This window comes from Ochotona curzoniae, unplaced genomic scaffold (genome assembly GCF_017591425.1).
Source record: "Ochotona curzoniae isolate NIBS_2020 unplaced genomic scaffold, NIBS_Ocur_1.0 scaffold_2587, whole genome shotgun sequence".
Lineage (NCBI taxonomy): Eukaryota > Metazoa > Chordata > Mammalia > Lagomorpha > Ochotonidae > Ochotona > Ochotona curzoniae.
The window spans coordinates 17,609,211-17,632,615 of NW_024467096.1; the positions used below are offsets into that span (position 1 = coordinate 17,609,211).

Genomic DNA, 23,405 nt, shown 5'->3' on the forward strand with positions numbered 1-23,405 from the left:
TCGAGTGAAGGCAGCAGTGCAACTTGCTGTGATGCATACTGAAATCTTTGGTTTGCTCCTCAATCAAACCCATTGAACTTTTCTTTTTATCACATTTTATCTTTCAGGAACAGTGGAGTTTATAATGGACTCAAAGCATAATTTCTACTTCATGGAGATGAATACAAGGCTGCAAGTGGAGCATCCTGTCACTGAAATGATCACAGGAACTGACTTGGTGGAGTGGCAGCTTAGGGTGAGGGTGATTTTTCTGCTAGATATCAGTTTTGAGAATAAGTTAGCTTCTGGCCTCCTCAAAGAGGTACTACTTTGATCAGGATTCAGTTATGGTTGTGGTAAGGACAGGAATTTGGGAAGTGACAAAGGAATAAGGCCACATTTCATGCTGTGACTGTTAGCACGTTAGGGACTCTGCTGCTTGCCTTCATGTACCTCTAGTACAGGTTAAGCAGCAGGTACGCTGCTGTCACCAAGGCATGCTCTCAAGCACACCCTCCCAAGCCCTGTGGTTTCCCTAGGACTGTATAGCATTCTTAGCAGGACAGATGCTAGCCAAATGAGCTAAGGCAGAATTGGCAATGAAAACCCAAAGGAATGATCTAGACCAATGGAGTGATTCAGATAAAGTGCTGACTTACAAAATACGGCCAGCCCGGGAGAAAACCATTCTGAATAAATGCCTAGAAGCTTTTAAATCATTCTGATAGTATGACAACTCACCTATGATATTTTACAAAATATGTGTCCATAACTGTTCTTATCCTTTGGATAAGAAGCACTGATATAAAACAGGGTTCCTTCAGATTTTAATTATAGCTTAGTCTTTGTTTTCTTTATTGGAAACAATACATTTTAACCTACCTTCTTTTTGAAAATATAAAACAGAAAACTTTGCTGTAGTATCAAAATTTTTGACTCTGAAGGATTTGGGGTTCTTTGTATGTCCTGGATCTGAATTGTGTTTTTCTGTGTTGTGATGCTGAACTTGTGATTATTTTGATAATTTTGTCCTTGCAGAACTGTGGAAAATAATAGGATGTTCTTTTTGCTGGTTCCTTGGGAATGATTAGTGGTTTTAATTGAGCCAAAAGATTCTTCTGGGCGTGTAAAACCTTGGGAACTAATGAAGACCAGACCATAAAACTGGTAAATGTTAGTGAGTGTCAGGAAAAATTGTAGTGGAAATTTCTGTAAAAGGATGTTATGTCCAGAATTCAAGGAAAAAGACTTTTTTTTTTGAAGCAATAAACCAAGAAAGTCTGGACCTTTGAAAGCTTGGAGGATGAAGGTCCTTAAGGATTAAGGAACAAGGAAACTTTTGGATATCAGTAAACCAACAGATATTTATTTCTGAAAATCAAGAAATTAAAATAGCTGTTGAGGCTCTTCAGAAAAAGAAGCAGGCTTCTCATCTGAGGAGAGGATTCTAGAACTTACAGGGAAGCAGCTGTACCTGGCTTAAGTTTGGCTGCTTTCAGAGGTAAAACGAGGGGACTTACCACTTGGTGAGTCACAAGTTCAAATTCCAGGACCTGCCTGTGAAACCAAAGGCTTCTTGGCAAGAGGATTTATTTATGCAAACATTTAGGGTTCGTGGTGCCAGTCCAGATAACTAATAGCAGTGTCAGGCCTCATATTCTGCCAATAAATAAGATCACAAGGTTTAGTTCATAAACAGCCTTTCAGTAGATCACTGGTAAAGGACTTCAGGGGAAGCTGCTGCAGGTGTCCCAGGCTAGAGGTTTCCAAAGAGTCAGCACAGACGAAGGTGTGCTTGGGCCCAGTGTTTCCTGGGCTCAGATGGAAGCCAGTCTCAGAGGGCACAGGTAAAGAGGAGCTGTGCTATTGGAAGTAAGAGCATATTTTGAGATATGGCTATAGGGGCCTCCTTTTTCTTATTATATTAAATAGGGTTATTGATTAAACCACTGAAAAGAATTTCATTAGAAAAGATAAGAGTGGAGTGATAATAGCCAGCACTTAATGCTTACATTTGGCAGACAGTTTTCTCTGAAACAGAGGGAGCTTACAAAACTTGCCCAAGGCATTACAAAATTTGGACCCAGGCCATGCGGGTGCAGGTCTGTGGTTTGAAATCCGACACCGTTAAGGCATTCAGTTCACTTCCTTCTCCTTTTCAGCCACGATGGCTCCTGATCTTTCTGATTTGCACATACAAGGAGACAAAACTTTGCCTCTGTTTTGTGCTTATTTGTTTCATTTAAGTGATGTTAAGTTACTTACAGCCTTTTTTTCCACATCTATCACGTTGTTATTTTCTCATGTTGACGCAAAACATTAAGAGTCAAGTGAAGAGAGAAGCTGATAGCGTGTCTTTTAATAATAGCATTTTCTGGGCCCGGTGCAGTAGCCTAGTGGCTAAAGTCCTCACCCTGCACGCACAGGGATCCTATATGGGTGCCAGTTCTAGTCCTGGCAGTCCCATTTCCCATTCAGCTCCCTGCTTGCGGCCTGGGAAAGCAGTCGAGGACTGCAATCCTGTACCCACGTGGGAGACCCGGAAGAGGCTCCTGGCTCTTGGTTTTGGATTAGCTCAGCTCTGGCCGTTGTGGCCACTTGGGGAGTGAACCATAGGATGAAAGATCCTTCTCTCTGCAAATCTGACTTTCCAATAAAGATAAATAAATCTTTTAAAAAATAATTTTGTATTGACATTAAGCATTTTAATTCCATTTCCCACAGGGTTTTTGAAGTCCCTTTGTACTTGGTGAAAACAGAGATGTTGTATTAATGCATAATAGCCAAAATGGTAATAATTATTGTAGTGATGACTAATCACAGTTATCCTGTTTATAGTCTGATATCTAATATAAAAATAATACAGTTTAAAAGCTGTCAGATTCCCCTTGCTATTTTGCTGTATCACATACTTGCTGGTGAATTTTACAATGCAGATTACTAATTCCAGGTGCACCTTTTTGATGGCAATACAGTCCTAAACACCAACTAATAATTTTCCTATCAAAAATTTGGCAGATAAGTACTGATACTTATTATTTGAATGTTCATACAATAAAGATTTACTTTATTGATTTTTCAAAGACGGAGTGACAGAGAAGGGAAAGAGAAACAGATCTTCTATCTGCTGGTTCACTCCAAATGGCTCCGATGACCAGGTGTAGTCCAGACCGAAGCCTGGAGCCTGGAGCTCTGCAAGCCTCCCAGAGAGGCTGCGGCCCGAGAACTCAGTCATCTTCTGCTTCTTTCCCAGGCGTGTCTGAAGGGAGCTTGTTGAAGGAGGCACTCAGGCCTCACCTGCATGCCAGTGTCGGATCCTGGGATCATGGGCTGCAGCTTAACCTGCTATACCACATGTCAGCCTCAAGTGTTCATATTTGGAGTGTTCATAAAGTGAAAACTGGTAATATCTTGCCAGTAAGAAATCTTGGTTTGGATTATATTGAACAAGCACTGATTTTTATGTTCATAAATTAAATGTTCCTGATTTGCCTGCTCTCTCCATTTCAAACCTGCAGAAACTCATTGTAGTGAGTAGATCATTCCCCAGGCTATATCTGTTTCTTAATTTATTTTCATTTTTGCCCAATGCCAGAGTGGGAGGATAAAGTAATGGTTTCACTTGGCTGCCTCGCGAAGTCCACATGTATGTTTTACGTGAGGAAAAAAGTGAGAGCGTTGAGTTTGTAAGCCTTGCAGCTGCTGGAAGAGCAGTTTTCATTGAAGACGTTGTTCTTGTGCCAGATTGCAGCAGGAGAGAAGATCCCCTTGAGCCAGGAAGAAATAACCCTGCAGGGCCATGCCTTTGAAGCAAGAATATATGCCGAAGATCCTAACAATAACTTCATGCCGTTGGCTGGGCCCTTGGTGCATCTCTCAACCCCTCAAGCAGACTGTTCCACTAGGATTGAAACTGGAGTACGGCAAGGTAAGATATGACAAGACCAGCGTCTCAGTCTTGCTTAGTTTTTACATGAGTTGTATCCTTGATACTTATTGAGATGTTTGACTTTTTTTTTTCCTTCAAAATCTCCAGCCACCAAATGTGCCACTTTTCTTTATTTTTACTGTTCGTCTTTACTGAAAAACAAAGTGACAGATTTTTTTCCCCACCTATTGGTTCATTCTCGCAAATGACCGCAGTAGCTAGGCCTGGGCCAGACCAAAGCCAGGAGCTTGGAACTGCAGCTGGGTCTCCCACATGGGTGGCAAGGACGTATGTACTCAAGCTATCATCTGCTATCTCCCAGGCACATGTAGGAGGCTGGATCAGAAGGCAGAGGGGGGAATCCATTCCAGGCTCTTTTTATTTTTTATTTTTTTCTAATTGCAAAGTCAGATATATGAAGAGGAGGAGAGACAGAGGAAGATCTTGATTCACTCTGCAGGCAGCCTCAATGGCCGGAGCTGAGCTGATCTGAAGCCAGGAGCTAGGAGCTTCTTTTGGGTCTTCCACGCGGGTGCATGGTCCCAAGGCCTCAGGTCATCCTTGACTGCTTTCCCAGACCACTAATAGGGAGTTGTATGGGAAGTGGAGCCGCCGGAACATGAATCAGTGCCCATATGGGATCCCGGCACATGCAAGGACAAGACCTTCATTGCCAGGCTACTACACTGGGCCCCCACCCCAGGCTCTTTTGTGCTGCTCTCCTGTACCAACCCAATCTGTTAAAATAAAGGATTTAATAGATTTCTTATTAGCCTTTACTTTTTCCTTCTGGAATAGTTCTTTTTAAAGAATAGCTTGCATTTTAAAAAAGATTTATTCATTTTTATCAGAAAGGCAGGTTTACACAGGGAAGGAAAGACATGTTCCATCCACTAGTTCACTCCCTAAATGCAATGGTTGGAGCTGTTCCAATCTGAAGCCAGGGGCCAGGAACCCCTTCTTTGCCTCCCACAAAAGTACAGGTTCCCAAGGTTTTTGACCATCCTCCACTGCTTTCTCAGGCCATAAGCAGAGAGCTGGATGGAAAGGGGAGCAGCCAGGACTCAAGCCAGACCCCATATGGAATCCTGGAACTTGCAGACAGAGGATTAGCCAGTTGAGCTATTGCATTGATCCCCAAAATAGCTTGTAATTTAAGCAAGATAATCTTATTTTGAGATGCCTCAGTACAAACTTGACTAAGAGTTGTTTTGTGTGTATGGTTTCTCTTTTTTAACTTTAAGTTGCAGAAGTGAGTTGGGGCGATATCTGTGGTATTGAAGGCACTCTGCCTTAAAGTTGTTGAATTACAAGAGAAACTTAGTAAGACTGATGTTGCAACACAGTACATTAAACCATTAGCTGTGATACAAGAATTCTGTATGGCTGGCTGTTTGAGTCCTGGCTGTTCCACTTTCAAACCCAGCTCCCTACTAATGTGCCTGGGAAGCAGCAGAAGCTGGCTTGAGTACTTGGGGCCCTGCAGTCACATGGCAGATACAGAAGAAACTCCTGGCTTTTGATCAGCTCTGCTGTGGCTGCTGGGGCCATTTGGAGAGTGAACGAGCAGATGGAAGATTTGTCTCTCTCTTTCTCTGTCTCTCCTCTCTCTCTCTCCAATGCTGTTTTTCAGACAAAAATAAATCTTAAAAATTTTTTTAAGAAAGAAAATTATATCTAGGGACAAGGACTCAGAAAAGTTGAGCTGTTGCAGATGTAGTGTGGATACATTCTGAGGAGAAATCATGTTATGTCTGAAAGCCAAATCAAGGAACTCAGATTTATAATACTGGGAGAGCCATGACCATGGCTAAGCCATGGTGGATTTGGTGGGTGATAAATTTTTAACTTACGAGCAGAGCATCTTACAGACCAAAGGAGTTGCAGTAGTGAACGAAGGAGCTAGTGTGGGACAAGCAGAGCTGACGGTGGGATTTACAAAGGGCATTCAAAGAATGGCAGAAATGCAGTGCTTCAAAGGACTTCCAGGTTTTTTGTCTTGGTGCTGGAAGAGAATCTACTCCAGGAAACTTCTTCCAACCCTCCCCTTCTGTGTCAAGTGTGCCCCTTGTGCATCCCTCAGACATCACCCTTGTTGTGCACCTGCCGTCTCTAGTTCCTTGTCTGTTTCTCCATTACATTGTAAGACTCTTGAGGGATGGATTCCAGGCTGTGTTTGCAGCACCTTGCTCAAGCCTGGGTCCAGGAGGTGTACGTTATGGGTTGGTGGTTAAGCAGGTAGATGACAGAGCAGATTCCAGTCCCTTGGTTTTGTAGAAGAGGACCTGGAATTCAGAGAGGAGAGATAACCTGACACAGTTAAGAAAAAATGTTATTTGACCACACCACATCCTTCCCACTTGGACTGCTTCCAGTTCAGGCTCTTTCTTCTCTAAGACTGTAACTCTCACAGTAACCATAGCAGACTTTCTTTTTCTTTTCTTCTCTTCTCTTCTCTTCTCTTCTCTTCTCTTCTCTTCTCTTCTCTTCTCTTCCCTTCCCTTCCCTTCCCTTCCCTTCCCTTCCCTTCCCTTCCCTTCCCTTCCCTTCCCTTCCCTTCCCTTCCCTTCCCTTCCCTTCCCTTCCCTTCCCTTCCCTTCCCTTCCCTTCCCTTCCCTTCCCTTCCCTTCCCTTCCCTTCCCTTCCCTTTTTTCTTCTTTTCTTCTTTCCTCTCCTCTTTTCTTTTCTTTTCTTTTTTTTCTTTCGCTAGCTCTGCCAGGTCCACACCTTATTGCTTGCACCTTATTGTCCCTCCTCACAGCAGCCTTGCAGAATAAGGGAATTAGTCTGTTTAAGTGGCTGATGAGATAGAGGGAGGGCAGTGCCAAGGGAAGAAGTCAGTGTCGAGTGAGAAAGTACAGGGAATTTGCATTGTCTTTGTAAGTAAGTATGGAGCAGATGGTTCAGAATAGGATTGGGAAAGCCAGCCTGTGAGCCCTGAGTCACCATATGAGGGCCTGGTGGTCTTGTGTGGCCATCGTTTCCTGAGACTCTGGACAGATGCTCAGATATTCCTGAGCTTTGATCTCCTCCCTGGATAAAGCCATGAGAGTGCAGGGTTTGTGAGAATTAAGTGAGGTGCATGTAGGCAGGTGGCTTGGCTGTCCCATTGTGGTCCTTACAGATTTGCCTTTGGGAGCTGACCAAAGATTTGTTTCTCAATTTCAGGAGATGAAGTTTCAGTGCATTATGACCCCATGATCGCAAAGCTGGTGGTTTGGGCAGCCGATCGCCAGGCGGCCCTGATGAAGCTGAGGCACAGCCTTCATCAGTACAACGTGAGTGACCTAGGCCGGTGACCCTGATGATTCTGGTCAGCATCCAAAATCAGCCTTTGTCCTTATCAGCCTGGCTTGGCAGCTTGCTTCCACCAGTTACCCAGAAGTCTCAAAATAGTTTCACATGAGACATTTTCTCTTAGATCAAAATAGGTGTGAGGGCTTCTTGTTTTCAGTTAGATTATAGCCCAACTGTTAGTGTCATGGTTACATTTCAGTGAAATCTTATTCATTCATTCAGTAGGTAAGGCCAGCTATGCAAGTAAAGCCTGTAATCTGAAAATTCTTCCATAAAAGGAAAATAATTATGTCTAGTTTCATCCATTTGGTAGTGTGTTACTTTCTGTAGCACATTTATCGCCATAAATCACAATATTAAAATTTGTTAAGATGTTACTAATTTGATTAAAATCTTTATCTCTGGCCCAGCTGTACTGGCTTCCTAGCCATTTCTCAGACACATCCAGTGTCAAGTCCTGTTTTCCTGTCATCTCTTCCAGAAAGTTCTTCCCCCAACTTGATGGTAGAGCTTCCTCCACAGCCGTGCTCACCCCCCGAGTTGTTTCCTGGGCTACTCCGTTTAAAATAGGATGCTTGGCTGTTTTCCTTTGCCTCAACCAGCTATAGTTTTCTGCAGCGCAAGTAATATCATTCATAGGGGATATGAATAGTTTTTCCCTTTTTACTTTCATTTTTCCATAAACCTCTTCGTGTAAGATAATAGTTCATAGCTTTGCTTAACATTTTCCTTATATGTAAGCTCTGTGAGGGCAAGGTGGCTGGTCCATTTTGTTCCCTCACTGTGTCCCCAGGGGCCTGGACCTGAGCCAGACACCTAACAGGTGTTCAGTACATGCCTACAAGACAGTTGAGGGGGTGGATGAGTGAAGCCAGGGCCCAGGTGGCTGGTTTTAGCTTTGACCCTGTCTCTTGGGATGATTGAGGGTATTTTATAGCTTTTTTCTATCAGAATGGGAAAGCTGGATTTCGGGGCAGAACAGAGAATCGGTATGGGTCAGTTGATTCTGCCTGCTCCATGTCTGTCCTCAGTGAAGCCGCCCACCTGCTCCTCTACGTTTCTCTGCTTTGGCAGAAAGTGCTCAAGGGTAATGCCTCGATAACTTGCAAATGGATTTCTTGTATGTTTCTCAACATTTAACTAAATGGCATCTTTTAAATATCTCTTCCCTGCCTACTTAAAACATCTTATGTAGTAAGTCCGTATCCATAGTCGTACCTGTAGGGATAGTGAGGTTGTGCTTTTTGGGGAGTTTTTTTTTTTTTTTTCCTGAGTTGCACGATTGCTCCATGGCACCCTTTCACTTCCACAGTGGAGATACTGGTGGAGAGGGGCAGTCGTATTCCTGAAGGTGCTGATCTCTCTACTCACCAAGAACGTGGGTGGGGGGCTTCTCTCTCTCCTAGATTGTTGGCCTGCACACCAACATTGACTTCCTGCTCAGCCTGTGCGGCCACCCGGAGTTTGAAGCCGGGAACGTGCACACCAACTTCATCCCTCAGCACCACCGAGAGTTACTGCCCAGCTGGAAGGCTGCTGCCAAGGAGTGGCTGTGCCAGGCAGCCCTGGGGCTTATCCTGCAGGAGAAAGCCACGACGGATGCCTTCGGACTCCAGACACAAGGTTAGAATTCGTGAATCACCATTCGACATGTTTGTCCTTTTATTGCATGTCTGTTTTTATCTTCTTGTAAGGCAGAGAGAGAGAGATCTTCCATCCCCTGGTTTACTCCCCAAATGCCCGCCAGGGCAGGGCCATTCAAAGCCACAGGCAGAAGCTGTCTGGGTCTCCCGCCTGAGGGCAGGACTGGAGCACAGGGGCAGTCTGCTGCTGTCTCCCCTGCCACTCCCAGGATGCATTAGCAGGGATGCTGTAGCTGGGATTCAGCAGGCCCTCTGTGGGGCACGGGTGTCTTGAGCAGGGGCTTAGCATGCTGCACAGCTGTTGTTTCTTGGTGCCACTCTTGCCTGCCTTTGCTGCTCTCAGTGACTGATACAGAGCGTCCTTTACTGTAAACAGAGACTCCTCGCCCATCGAGAGTACATGAAGCTTAACACGTCACCTCACCCTTCTCAGTGGAACACCAACTCTTCCCATATCTGCAGCAGCTCCCTTAGTCCCAGATAGAGCTCTGGCAGCTGTCGATTCCCTTGTGAGTCATTCGTTAGTCACCTCTTCCTCTCTTTCTGCATTCTGTGAGTTCATGTATGTCTGCCTGGAAACATTCACACGTCATCACATTATAGACCCCAAACACTGGGAGGCCCGTGACAGGCCCAGGACAGCTTCTGCTCTGACAATGTCTTCCTGACTTTTGTCCCTGGAAATTCATGACCTCTTCAGGTAGTTCATTGTAGTTTCCTGATGATGAAACTCTCCATTAGAGTTATTGCTCTCAAGGCTGCGTTATCACACAGCATGTACCGTTGTCACCTGCGTTGTCGGCATCCTGTATGGCCTCTGGTTTGAGTCTAGGCTGCTTCATTTCCAATCCAGTGCTCTGCTGATGTGCCTGGGAAAGCAACAGAAGAGAACTCAAGTGCTTGGGCCTCTGCACCTACATGGGAGACTGGCTTTAGCCTGGCCCTTAACCAGCCATTTGGTCTTTATGGGGAGTGAGTCAGTGAATAGAAGATCTTTCTCTCTGACTGCCTGTCTCTCTCTCCTTCTTTCTCTCATTCTAGGACTCTGCCTTTCCAATAAATAAAATAAATCTATAAAAAAATAAAGATAAGATGAAATCTGAATTCTGTCAAACTTTTTCCAATGTTTACTATGCTAACTTTGACATTTGGTGCAGATTTTTAAAAATCCGTTCATATCATCATTATTAGAACTGTTATACACTATCCTGAGTTGTTATAGGATCCTATTTTTGGAATTTTTAGTTTCTGGATTTATTCAAGATATTTAAGTTGAATGTTTAAAAAGTACATCTGTGGCAGCAGGTGTTTGGCACAGACACCCACATCCCATATTGAGGTGCCTGGGTTTGGGCCTGGCTCCACTTCTGGCCAAGCTTCCTGCTAGTGAGCACCTTGGCAGGCAGCAGATGATGGCACAAGTCCATGGGCCCCTGCTACCCACATGCACAGCCCCAGGTACTGCAGACACTTAGGAAGTCAAAACAGCAGATGGAAGATTTCTGTGTCTCCATCTTTCAAATAAATAAAAGCAAATAAACAATTTTTTTTAAAAAAATGTAACTCTGAGGGCAGGCGTTTACCCTGGTCATGCAGCTGCCAGTTGGGACCCTCACATCCTATCTCCAAGTGGCTTGGTCCAGATCCAGCTCAGCTCCTCGTGCCAGCTTCCTGCTAGTGTGCAGCAGTGATGGCTTCACTTGCATGAAAGACCTGCACTGGTTCCGGACTCCTAACTTGGGTCCCTGGCCCTTGGTGTTGTGGGTGTTTGGTGAGTGAATCAGCTGAGGAGAGCTCTTCTGTCTTACCCACCGCCCCACCACTCAAAGAAATAAAAGTTTTTAAAGTATACCAGAGATGTATGCTCTGTTTTCATCTTGTCCTCTTATATTAAATGAAAAATGCATCCAGATATGCCCTGTGTGGTATTCCTGAGCCTGAACTTAACATTTTTAGAATGGAGTGTTCTTGGGGCAGGTGTTTGGCACAGTAGTTAATACGCCACTCCAGACACCCACATCTCATATATCAGAATAAACTGCTTTAGTTTAGCTCTGCTGAAACGCCTGGATTTTGTCCACGGAGAATGTGTAGCCAGGTCCAGAATGGGTCTGTACTAATAATGTGAAGAGTTGATCAGGTGGAAGTAAAAAGAGTGAGGGTTAGAGAGCTGGTGACCTGCAGTCCATTTGCCCTGTCAAATGGGGGAGCCTCATGTCATCTATGTCATGTGAGGTGGAAAGCTGAAGGCACAACTACTGTGAGTGTTCAAGAGAAACTGGGATTTTCCACATGAAATTTCCTGAGATGTAAATTTACATATCTAATTAAAACACTGAGAACAAAGAAAATGCATTTGAGCTGCCAATTTTAGAACCTGTGTTTTATGCTTTTTTTTTTTTTTTGCTTTTGCAAGGCATCAGTTTAGCAAGCTTGACAGTCATAAAATTGTTTTTTAATTTAAATTCTTTCTAGATCAGTTCTCTCCATTTTCACTCTGCAATGGAAGAAGACTGAATGTCGAGTATATCAGAAACATGACACTTAGAGATGGTAAAAACAGTAAGTAGTGTTTTCGCTAAAGGAGAAGTGTGAGCCCTAGATGTGCAACATCACATGAACTTGAAAATGAAGATTCAGCTGGTCATGACCAGACAGTTACCTTTTTTGAATTGCCTAACCTAACCATTGGGAGAAAACATGCCTCAATCATAGAATTGTCTGTGAGTAATAGAGTTAATGATATTCATTTTTCTTTACACTTTTTTTTCTGTATTTTGTAAATATTTTTAAAATGTGTGATAAAGAAAAGTAGCAAAACAAAGAAAATATGCCAGAGTGTTAGCCAAGTTGCTGCTGGGTAGTAAGATTTGAGGCAATTTCCTTTCTCTGCAGTCTGTATTTTTTTTTGCTTTGTAATTTTTCTGCAGTGAGAGCACATTCCTTTTGAAGAAAAAAAACAATAAGCCCCACTGTGCCAGAGAGTGAGGATCACCCACTTGCTAGGCACTGCTTCAGGTAGACGTGAGTCACTGAAGAGCTATCATTTAATAAGTGCCTTGCCACATTTAAATGTTTATCTTCACAACCCCTCAGTGAGGGAGAGTCACTGTCGGATGATGAAACCGAGGCCTGGAAGACGCAGCGAGTTACTCAAGGACAGGTGGTGGCAGAACCAGGATTGACACGAATTCTTTTTGACATTGATGCCCATGTTCTTGCCACCATTTTCCTAGTACAAAATTGATTTTTTAATAACCAACTTATTTGAGTAGGCTCAAGACAGGGTCTGATTTATTTTATTCAGCTCAAGTCAGAAGGCATTTTATGGACAGGTGGCTGGAGCAGTGTCCCCAAGGCAGCAGAATCCTGTCGTAGTCCATGGACCATATCCCTTCTGCTGCAGGATGACCTGCACAGAAGCCAGATGGGCACAGTCATGGCTGAGAGTGCCAGATAACTGCAGACTCCTGTGGGCCCAACACTACTAGGATCAGAAGCAGTCTAGCTCCAGAGGTCTCCTCTACCAAAAGTTAACAGCTGTGTGTGTGTGTGTGTGTGTGTGTGTCTGTGTGTGAGTGTGAGATTGTCATTCAGATGGGCACGGATCAGTGGATCATCCCCAGAGCCCTGCAAAGTGTTTTTGAATTATACAACATTTTAATTGGAATTTAATAAAGATAATTGATTTAAAAATAAATAGGTGATTGAAAAGCCAGTGTGATTGCTGTTCATTTATTTGGCCACATCCCATTATAACAACCCACGTGTGAGTGACACAACTTTCAGATGTGTTACAATGACTACAGCTAAGTAAGGCAGAGTAAACCAACTAGGAAGTCTAAGGACCTAGATGCATTTATAAATCCGAAGCAGAACCAACTTTTAGTGACTGCATAGAGAAGGAACAAATATTTTAAAGTTTGATACTTGAAAAACGTTATGACTTTGGTGCTAGTAGTCATGTTTCATAGAACTGTGCCCAACCCGTAATAATAGTGATAGTAATAATAGCAAAACTGAAATGTATTGAGTATTTGGTTCTTGTCAGATATTTACTCTATCAAACCTTTTCCAAGATTACTTCAGTTTCAGAGCCAATGAAAACAAAGTTATTGTCATCTTTATTATTAGTGTCAGTTTTATAAATTACTCATGTTGCTGAACCAAAGTCAAGAGTTAAAGAAATTAGTAATTTTCCAAAAAATGACATCACTTTTTATATTAATTGGGGGAATCACAATTTGAACCCATACCCCATGGATTACATGCTTAGCTAACACTATGCTGTGTTAAACTTCCAGAGCTTATTACATGTAAGAGGAGGCATAAGGGGCTCTTATGGGGGACTAGAGATGTTTGGATATGAGAGAAATATATTCCATGTCCCATACGAAAATAAAAATGTATAGAGCTTTCCTGGCAGTGTCCTTCTTATGGTGCTACCAGCATTCATATCAGTTCAAGGCTTTCCATATTTCATAAGTCAGAGCCAATCTGGTATAACAGGAAGCCTTTTCTCTTAAGAGTTAGGACCTGTTGACAAGAAAGATAAAGGGTAAAGAAGTTTCCTGCATTCAGTACAACTTTTTAGAAAAGATAAATACACTGAGTTAGTATGGAGAAGAGGAAACAAATATGTCATCATCCCTCCTTTTCTCTCTTGAAGAAGTTTACCTCTTCGGACTGTGTGTATTGGAAGATAGATGGTACCATGGGTGATACTGCAAGCACTGGAAATTATGGACTTTTCTAGTTGACTTCTGCAAACATTTTTGTTTTTATAGTTTTTAAAAATAACCAGTGAAGAAAAAAAATCACTCATAAGCTAGGATAGAGGAGAGAATTTTAAAAAGGTGTTTTGTTATTGTTTTGATTCTATTTTATTTTTAATTATATTTTTAATAAACAATTTTTAACATTTTGACCTCCATATGTAGATATCATATACTATGTGTTTGTACTTTTTTCTTGAAAATAGGAATGTTAATGTTATGTGAGATGGTATTCATGGATGTGATCATAAAGTGTTAAAAGAAAAGAATATATTATACTGTAGAGGATGTCATGAAGATAATACTTATAACTATATACCACATAATATGACCTCCCTGCATTTTTATGCTCTCATGTATATTAGTTTCCACACATGAGAGAAAATGTGATATTTGTCTGACTTATTTCACTGAGTAGAACTGTGTTTTCTGTATAAAAACCCAAGTGTGTAGCCAGGAGACCATTCATTTTGTATAGAAAAATTTTGCCCAAGGACAGTAGGCATGAGGTGAATGAGAGGTTGGATTTAAGTGATGTGGCTGGACACCAGCAACATAGTGGAGGAGGGTCATGGCTACAGTGGAAGGAAAGCTGGAATCATGTGTGGGGAGTATTCGTGGGGCCATTTGTGCTTTGAGGTGGAGCGTCTGTGTAGGGGAGCAGTAGGAAGGAAGACTGAGAAGTTGCCCCCTTCAGTACCAAAGCAGGAAGTTTGAATACAATGGAGACATGCTAGAAAGTAGCTGCTGGAAGGTTTGAAACAGAAAAGTAAGCAGATCCTGGAAGATCTCTTCACAAATTAGCCAGATTAAGACTGTTGGGCCTGGACCAATGTGGAGGAATGGGAATTGAAAGAAAGTGATGGAATCGAACCAAATGTTCAAATCGAAGAATTTGGCAGCAGTGTAGTGACTGTAGGATGTGGAAACCCAAGAAGAACAAGGCAAAGAAGGCCAGTTTTGAACCTGGATGACAAGAAGAGCAGTGCTCATCACAGGGGTCCCAGTTCAGGAGGGAAAGTGATTTGTTGACCCAGCATGTTCATGTTCAGTTATGAGGGGAGCATCCAACTTGGAATCACTAAGCAGAGTTCTTCAGAAAGAAGTTCAAGACTAGGCACAGCTGTGGGCCGGAGTATCAAGTGGGCTGGAACATCAAAATGATGAAAGTATTTTTACATTTACTTAGTCATTGTTACATGCTGATAGCCAGTAAATGGCTCAGTCAAGATTTAGTGACTAGAAGACCATAGAGGTGATCAATGGTACATTTACATCTTAAACCAGAATTTTCTCTGTACAAATTCATTGCATTTTTTTTTTACTTTAAGAGTTTGTTGTTGTTGAGGGGGAAATATCTGAAATATCCTTTATAAAGATTTATTTTTATTATTTTTTCATTGGAAAGGCAGATATACAGAGAGGAGAGACAGAGAGGAAGATCTTCCGTCCGATGATTCACTCCCCAAGTGAGCGCAACAGGCCGATACTATGCCAGTCCGAAGCCAGGAGCCTCTTCCGGGTCTCCCACGCGGGTGCAGGTTCCCAAAGCTTTGGGCCGTCCTCGACTGCTTTCCCAGGCCACAGGCAGGGAGCTGGAAGGGAAGCGGGGCTGCCGGGATTAGAACCCACGCCCATATGGGATCCCGGGCATGCAAGGCGAGGACCTTTAACCACTGTGCCACTGCGCCGGGCCCTGAAATATCCTTTAACCTTAAATATCGAAAACTCCACTTAGAAAAAGTTTAAAGTTCACCTTTATTGAAACCTACCTCACAGATATTTTTCTAAAATATATTATCTCCAGGGAACTAAACGTGTAATATTTCTTTAAACAGATGGTTATGTTAAGATTGGAAATAAGATTTGTGACTTCTCAGTTATTAAATAAATGTTCTCTAATTTTTCTTCCATTTTCCCCCTTTTCTATAAAGATGTAACCATAGCTGTAACATATAATCATGATGGGTCATACAGCATGCAGGTAAGCCAATGGTTTTGTTCCACAGTTCAGAGCTCAATCTGACCTCCCTAATATTCAGTTGGGTCTTTTTTCACTCTGTGATTTGTCATAAGCCTTTGACTGTGATGACATGACTGTAGAAGGGCAGTCAGGTCCTTTATCCAGAAGGCTGGGTTTGAGTCCTGTCTCTGCTTCTATTGCAGTCACCTGCTAATGCAAACCCTAGGAGTGACACATTTGTTCACTCTTCAAGTAGCTCTGATGGTCTGGGTGCACTGGGTCAAAACCAGGAATCAAAAACTCCATCTGGGTCTCCCATGTGGCTGCAGCGGTCCAAGCACGTGGGCCACTTTCTGATACCTTCTCATGTATCTCCTTCTTTGTAAATCTGCCTTTGCAATAAAAATAAATAAATCTTTTTAAAAAAATAGTTAAGTTAAATTTATGTCCTGTTATGAAAATCATTAACTGCATGTGCTCTTTAAGAGGGCATTAAGGGGTAGGCATTATAGTACAGCTTGGTTCACTCCCCGAAATGGCTACAACTGCTATAGCTGAGCCAATCTCAAGCCAGGAGCCAGGAGCTTCTGCTGGGTCTCCCATGTGGGTGCAGTATCCTAAGGACTTGAGCCATCTTCCACTGCTTTCCCAGGCCACAAGCATAGAGCTAAAGGGGAAATGGAGCAGTCAAGATATGAAAACATCAAGGCATAAACTCGTGCCTATATGGAATACCAGCATTGCAGATGGAGGGTTAGCCAGTTGAGCCATCATGCTGGCTCCTGGGGAAAAAATATTTAAAAATATAGTTATATATGGTTCTGATCTTTTTATTACTGACTTTTGCATAGGAAAATTAAATTTGACTTTGTATGCTCAGCAATGAGAGCTAAGATGAAATGTACTGAGATGAATCTTTTTTAAAAGGATTTATTTATTTTTATTGCAAAATCAGATATTCAGAGAGACAGAGAGAAAGATCTTTCATCCACTGATTCACTCTCCAAGTGGCTGCAGTGGCCGGAACTGCAATGATCCAAAGCTAGGAGCAAGGAGCCTCCTCAAGGTCTCCCGTGTGGGTGCAGGGTCCCAAAGCTTTGTGCCATCCTCTGGTACTTTCCCAGGCCACAAGCAGGGAGCTGGATGGGAAGTGGGGCCACTGGGACACAAACTGGTGCCCATATGGGATCTCAGTGGTTGCGAGGCTAGATTTAGGCACAGGGCCGTTGTGCTGGGCCCTCTCCATTTTATGTATTACCTGTTGAAGTTACCAGTAGGGAAGAATTGATTCTGATTTCATTAACTCTGTGGGGATGCTGTTAATTTTAAATATATTTTTCTGGTTCTTCTTTTTTTTAGATTGAAGATAAAACTTTCCACGTCCATGGTAAACTTTCTAGTGAGGGAGGCTGCACTTACCTGAAGTGTTCCGTTAATGGAGTTGCCAGTAAAGCCAAGCTGATTATCCTGGAAAACACTGTTTACCTATTTTCCTTGGTAACGTCTCTTCTTTATAAGATCTTAGGGTTTAGGAGGAAATTACTTGACCAAAGGGATTTCACTAAGTGAGATGAGCCAGCTCCTGCTTTCCCCCTCGGTGACCCGACCGTGCCCCTCCAGGGCTTTGCCAGATCCCTGCTGTCTCTAGCTCTCTCTTCCTTGCTTGCACTCTAACGGATTCTCATGTATAGATATTTTCTGCACAAGTGCTTACAGTCTACTTGCCAGAGAGGACCTCCCGGCTCAGGGGACATTGTTCGCTCAGAGCTTGGTTGCCTGAATGCCATGTCCTCCTGACAGTTGGAGTAATTTTAGAGGAGGCGACCACTGGGAGATATCTGTGGACCAGATGTCCGTCATGGGGAAGGTGGCCAGTGGGAAGGTGGCTGCATCTAGTGGTGGTTCCTAGGCCATCAAAGGATTACCACGGCTGGCTGTGCGTGGGTTTGGATAGGAGCTAGCTTCCTAGGGAGTCCTTCACACACTGTCCTGACAGAAGGAGAACCAGTGGTCAGCTTGACTGTGGCCTCCTTGGAGACTGTCACATTCTGAAACAGTCTTGCATATCACAGTGCTGTATCCTATGATGTCTTCAATATTGTGGTAGTTATGGACTCCGGGCTGATTGCATTTGACCAGGCCTTCCTTTCTGTTGTCAGTTATGCTGTAACGATAGAGTAATAGAGGCAGTGTAAAGTGAGGAGCCCTGAGTTCTACATTGTGATGTTGCTGTAGTTCAAATTCTGGCCTTGCCACTTAGCAGAGAAGTGAGCTTGGGCTTCAGCTTCCCAACCTATAAACAGGAATAGTAGCAGTGCCTACATCACTGACCTGCTTGTGACAATTAATGACATAATTTATGTAAGTGTTAAAAACTGTTCCTGGCTCCTTTGTAATGGGAAAACAAGACTGGGAGGGGCTTAGTAATTCCTTCAAAGTCACAAAAGAGAGATTGGAATGCCAATATTCTAATGGCTAATGTTTAACAAAGAGCAAGCAAAGAATCATTGTCTCATGTATATTAGTAAAAATGTTGTAATGGGAACTGGTTTCCATGTTAATGTTTTTTTTTCCTGTTTACAGGAAGGGAGTATCAAGTTTGACATTCCAGTACCCAAATATCTATCTTCAGTGAGCTCAGAGGGGCCTCAAGGAGGTGCTATCGCTCCTATGACCGGAACCATTGAGAAGGTAACCATATGACATTTGTAGAATGTTGTCTAATAAAGCCTAATAAATGACACTTTGTTGGGTTTAGTCTGTTTTAAGAAAGCAAGAGGATTTATTATAGAATCAAATTCGATATTATATAATTTCCAATGAAAAACTGATTTATGATAAAGACCATTGTTTTGAGAGGTAGAAATTTGCATCAAAGTACAAACAATCCAGTTTGTTTTGTTACAGTTAAAATGGCACTTTCACCAACTATTACCCACAAAAGCTGTTCTATTGTGAAACACTGACATTTTTTCTAATAGGCATATTTGCATCTGTGTTAAAATAGTATTTGAAGAGCTGAACAGTGTGGTTGGGAGTTGAAAGCCGTATATATTCAGACTGTAACAGAAAGCCATAGACTAAATCACTTGTAAGCAGAAATTTGTCATGAGCAGCTCTGTATGTCAGGAAAGCAAAATCAAGACACTAGCAGACTCATTGTCTTATGGGAGTCTGGTGTCCTCACTGTCCACCTTTCCGCAGTCATCTCACCTGCTGGTTGAGGCCGGAGATTGCTCAAAAGGAAGAATCCCATTCACAAGGGCTGTCCTCCTGATCTCGTCACCTCACCGCTGCCCTTCCAATTGCCACAAGTAATTCTAAGGGGACATCCATGACACGTATATAGAGCTTCAGTAGTGATGGATCAATAGTCTCCCTTTACACTTTCAATACAGATTCCTCAAATGTGCTTACATCACAAAAATTAACTGTATGTTCTTGGTACCAAAAATCAGAGGATGGGGCCCGGCACTGTGGCCTAGCAGCTAAAGTCCTTGCCTTGAATGTGCCGGCATCCCATATGGGCATTTTGTTCATGTCCTGGCAGCTCCACTTCCCATCCAGCTCCCTGCTTGTGGCCTGGAAGGGCAGTCAAGCACCCCCAGAGCCTTGGGACCCTGCACCCACGTGGGAGACCTGGAAGAAGCTCCTGGCTCATGGCTTGAGATTGGCACAGTGCCATCTGTTGCAGTTACTTTGGGAATGAATCGTCAGGTAGAAGATCTTCCTCTCTGTCTCTCCTCCTCTCTGTATATCTGACTTTGCAATAAAAAATAAATAAATCTTTTTTAAAAATCAGAGGATAAAGAGGAGATAATACTTTTTATATAGTAGAGGAGGAAAAGGGAAAGAGATGGAAGAAGTAGAGGAGAAGTTGCTGATGTTTAATTAGGGGTGATTCACCCACTGTTCCCCTCTGGAGACACTTGCCCCCAGTGCAGTGTGAGCTCAGAGACTTGGATCTGCTTTAGCTCATTCGTTCTCAGTACCTACAGACCTCGTGTAGTGTGGGCATATCCATCCAGAGTGATCACTGTTTATGTTTATAAAGATGCACAGTTTCCCTGCTATTGACTTTCACATCCAGACCCCTAATTCCGTCAGGTTGTACAAATGCATCACCTGGGAGGAAATGATGTGTGGGACTTTTAAGGGTGGGTCCCACTTCTCACAATTTTAGCTATCCACACAGACTTGAAACCTGACTTCCTTAGGAAATGTTTCCAAAAATTCTTTGGTAACTACACTAAGCAAAATGATAGTATGATCATCTAAGACATATGAATTTATTTAAGCCTATAAAAAAGAAAACAAATCTTTTTCTCAGGTTGCAATCAAGTTTTAATGACTATTTCATTCACATACGGTACATTTTTAAGTAATCACAGGTCATTAAATCTGTAGTAACCTAAAACTCTGTATTAACCATTCATTTGACAAAGGTATAAAATTAGGTTGTATATCATTATGTTTACAGAAACACTGATACACAGAAACTTTTCTTCTTTTTAATTTTAGCTTCCACAAATAAGGGAGAACATGCAGTAATGTCTTTCTGAGTCTGGCTCATTTCTCTCAACATGATGTCTTTCAACTGAGTCTGTTTTATTGCAAATGATAGAATTTCATTCATTTTTATAGCTGAATTGTATGTCACTGCGTATTATTCAGGGAAATTCAAAACACACACACACACCACACACATTCCACATTCTCTTTATCCAGTCATGTGATGGTGACACCTTGTTTGAGTCCAAATTTTGGCCATTGTGATCAGTGCTGCTGATGCAGGTATCTCTTTAACTCATTGTGTTCAACTCTTTTGGGTGTATCCTGGTAGGGGAATTGCTGGATCATATACAAAGTTTATTTATAGTTTTTTAAGAAATCGTAACACTTTTTTCACTGTGGCTGCACCAACAGTGCTGCCCTTTCTGCACATCCTCCCCAGCATTTGTTACTCTCCGCCTTTTGGATTTCAGCCTTTCTCCCAGGGGGGAGATGGTGTCTCATGGTGGTTTTTGATTTGTATTTCCCTGATGACCTGTGATTTACAATTTTTCATGTATTTGTTGGCCAAAGTTAATAATATGCTTAATTCTCCCACATGAAAATTATCTACAACTTACTAACAAGATTCTGTAGACTTCAGTGTCCCAGACAGCTCTTCAACCAGGAAACCAATAGAGACCTCGATCCCTTGGCCCCATCCATGGCAAAAACACTTAAGAATACAAGAGAAATTCAAAACTTTATGGAGGAAAAAATGGAATTAAATGATATGTTCATTTTGATGAAAAAAAAGACCTTTGAAATCCACATACTGTTTCTCACGATCCACATCTTTTCACTAACTTTTTGAAGATAACAATAGGATTTTTGTTCATGATGTATCTTGTTTATATACTCACAGAAATAAGAGAATACCAAGATACATAAAACATTCATCTGGTTCAAGTGAAACTGACTGATTTGTGGGCAGGAATGGGGAGCTAAGTGATGCCCCCCCCCCCCCCCACAGCGCAGGCAGTGCCTCACTGACCTGGACATTCAGCTTCCGCTCAGCATGTTTACAGGCCAACTCTGGACATCAGATCTCTGTGTTTTAGATACTCACCTCTCATTGTGAATCTCTAGGTTTTTGTGAAAGTTGGGGACAAAGTGAAGGCTGGAGATTCCCTGATGGTCATGATCGCCATGAAGATGGAGGTGAGTGAGATCGCAGGCTCGTTTGCCAAAGGAACCCTGAGAACTGGTCCTTTCCCTTACTGTGTCAGCTAATACCATTTTAAATATAGAGAGCTGTGGATTAACTAAGCATTGACTTCAGAAAACAAAACTTAATGATTTTTGTTGTCAGTAGATTTTCATCGGAATTTGATGAAGGCACACCTGTTGTCATTTCTGATGATGTCATTGTCAATAGCTTGAAATCAGGCAGTAACCCGACGGGACGTTTCCACTATTACTGTTTTCTAAGGCTGAATTCTAAATATTCCAAGCATCGATTTCAAAGTAAAAACCTCAAATTAAACTAAATTAGCTGGGGCTCAGTGCAATGGTGTAATGGTTAAGGTCCTCACCTTGAATGCGCCGGGATCCCATGTGGGTGCCAGTTCTAATCCCGGCAGCCCCGCTTCCCATCCAGCTCCCTGCTTGTGGCATGGGAGAGCAGTCGAGGACGGCCCATAGCCTTGGAACCCTGCACCCATGTGGGAGACCTGGAAATAAGTTCCTGGTTCCTGGCTTCGGATTGGCTCAGCACTGGCTGTTGCTGCCACTTGGGGAGTGAATCATCGGATGGAAGATCTTCCTCTCTGTCTCTCCTCCTCTCTGTTCATCTGCCTTTCCAATAAAAAATAAATGCATCTTAAAAAAAAAAGAAATTGAATTAGCTGGGCAGGCTTCTAGGTGGTTGGAAATTGCAGATCAATGCTTATTAGCCCTGGCCAGCTATTAACATTTACCTGGGAAACTTCTACTAACAAAGTCTCTAACTCAGTGGAATTCAGCTGTCCAGGATCAGGGCCCAGAAATCAGTACTTTTTGTCTCAGATGAGATTCTAATGTGAAGCTGAAGTCGGATTAGGAGGCTCTAACCAGACCATGTCCCTGGATGGGTTCTGGGTGTGTCCCAGCGTTGTCTCCTTCAACCTGCAAATATACCATGAAAACATTGCCATTGTCCTGTATCTTCTTGAGGTTTAAAAAATTAAGAATTTTAATTAAAAGTTTTATTTAATAAATTTAAAATAATAAAAAGTTTAGCAGATTTGATAGACCAGAAAACATCAAAAACAATTGACTATAACTGTTACTTTTCCTCTTTCTTGGTTTTCTGTCCTCATTAGTATTTCCATTCGTGTTTCTGCAGCATACCATAAAGTCTCCAAGAGACGGCACCATAAAGAAAGTCTTCTACCAAGAAGGTTCTCAAGCCAACAGACACACTCCCTTGGTCAAGTTTGAGGAGGAGGAAACTGACAAAAGGGAAACAGAGTAAACCCCATCAAAGAAATGGCCAGTTCTGCACTTTCTTAGCCCTGTCTGGAAAAATAAAATGCCTCCTGCTTTCCTGGGGTTCCTATAAGGAGTAGTTTCTACCAAATGATGGCGTGATTGTGTTAAAACACTTTCATATTTAGGAACCATGCACTTGAGTCACAAATAAAATGATCTCAAAATATTTCAGACTAATAAAATTGATTTGCACTTTTTCTATTTGAGGTGGATGTTGCCTTGATTACAGAATGGGCAAAAGTTATGTTTTGCATAAGTTAGAGAAAAAAAAAGGAAGGAGGTGGATTCAGGGAGAGAAGAATATGATTATCTTAGATTGCACCTATGAAATACATGAAATCTATTCTTAATATTTTAAATAAAAATAAAGCATGAATTAAAGTGGATGTGGTTCCTGCTTCAGATTTTTTTCTTTTTATTGGAAAGTCAGATGTACAGAGAGGAGGAGAGACAGATCTTCCGTCTGATGGTTCACTCCCTAGGAGGTTGCAGTGATCCAAGCTGCTCCGATCGGAAGCCAGGCGCCTGGAGCCTCTTCCAGGTCTCCCACATGGTTGCAGGGTCCCAAGGCTTTGGGCCCCCTCCTTCAGGTTTTACACATGTGCTATTTTTTAGGAAAGCAGATAGCAGCTTGATGAAAATATATTTGGAAAACTCAAGGTCATTCACCCTAATGAGTTACTTTGCAGTTGCAGTCATGATGACAGTGGATGGTGGCATCCATCAGATAGATGCCACAGAGCACAACTCAACCAAGGTTTTGTTTTGCCAAGGAGTAACTTATTGGGCAGTTTATA

At 42.4% G+C, this 23,405-nt stretch overlaps 1 protein-coding gene across 3 annotated transcripts in view; it reads left to right on the top strand.

The window, feature by feature from the left end:
• Positions 1-22,794, top strand: part of MCCC1 (methylcrotonyl-CoA carboxylase subunit 1) — an 82,366-nt gene extending 59,572 nt beyond the window's left edge. For all 3 annotated transcript variants that reach the window (XM_041002614.1, XM_041002616.1, XM_041002615.1), the window contains 10 exons: positions 108-235; positions 3,724-3,907; positions 7,076-7,185; positions 8,611-8,827; positions 11,323-11,409; positions 15,557-15,606; positions 16,945-17,082; positions 18,169-18,276; positions 21,226-21,297; positions 22,463-22,794. In XM_041002614.1, coding sequence (XP_040858548.1) covers positions 108-235; positions 3,724-3,907; positions 7,076-7,185; positions 8,611-8,827; positions 11,323-11,409; positions 15,557-15,606; positions 16,945-17,082; positions 18,169-18,276; positions 21,226-21,297; positions 22,463-22,591 — 1,223 coding nt within the window. In that variant the 3' untranslated portion in view covers positions 22,592-22,794. The remainder of the gene's footprint in view (positions 1-107; positions 236-3,723; positions 3,908-7,075; positions 7,186-8,610; positions 8,828-11,322; positions 11,410-15,556; positions 15,607-16,944; positions 17,083-18,168; positions 18,277-21,225; positions 21,298-22,462) is intronic.
• Positions 22,795-23,405: the final 611 nt, after the last annotated feature.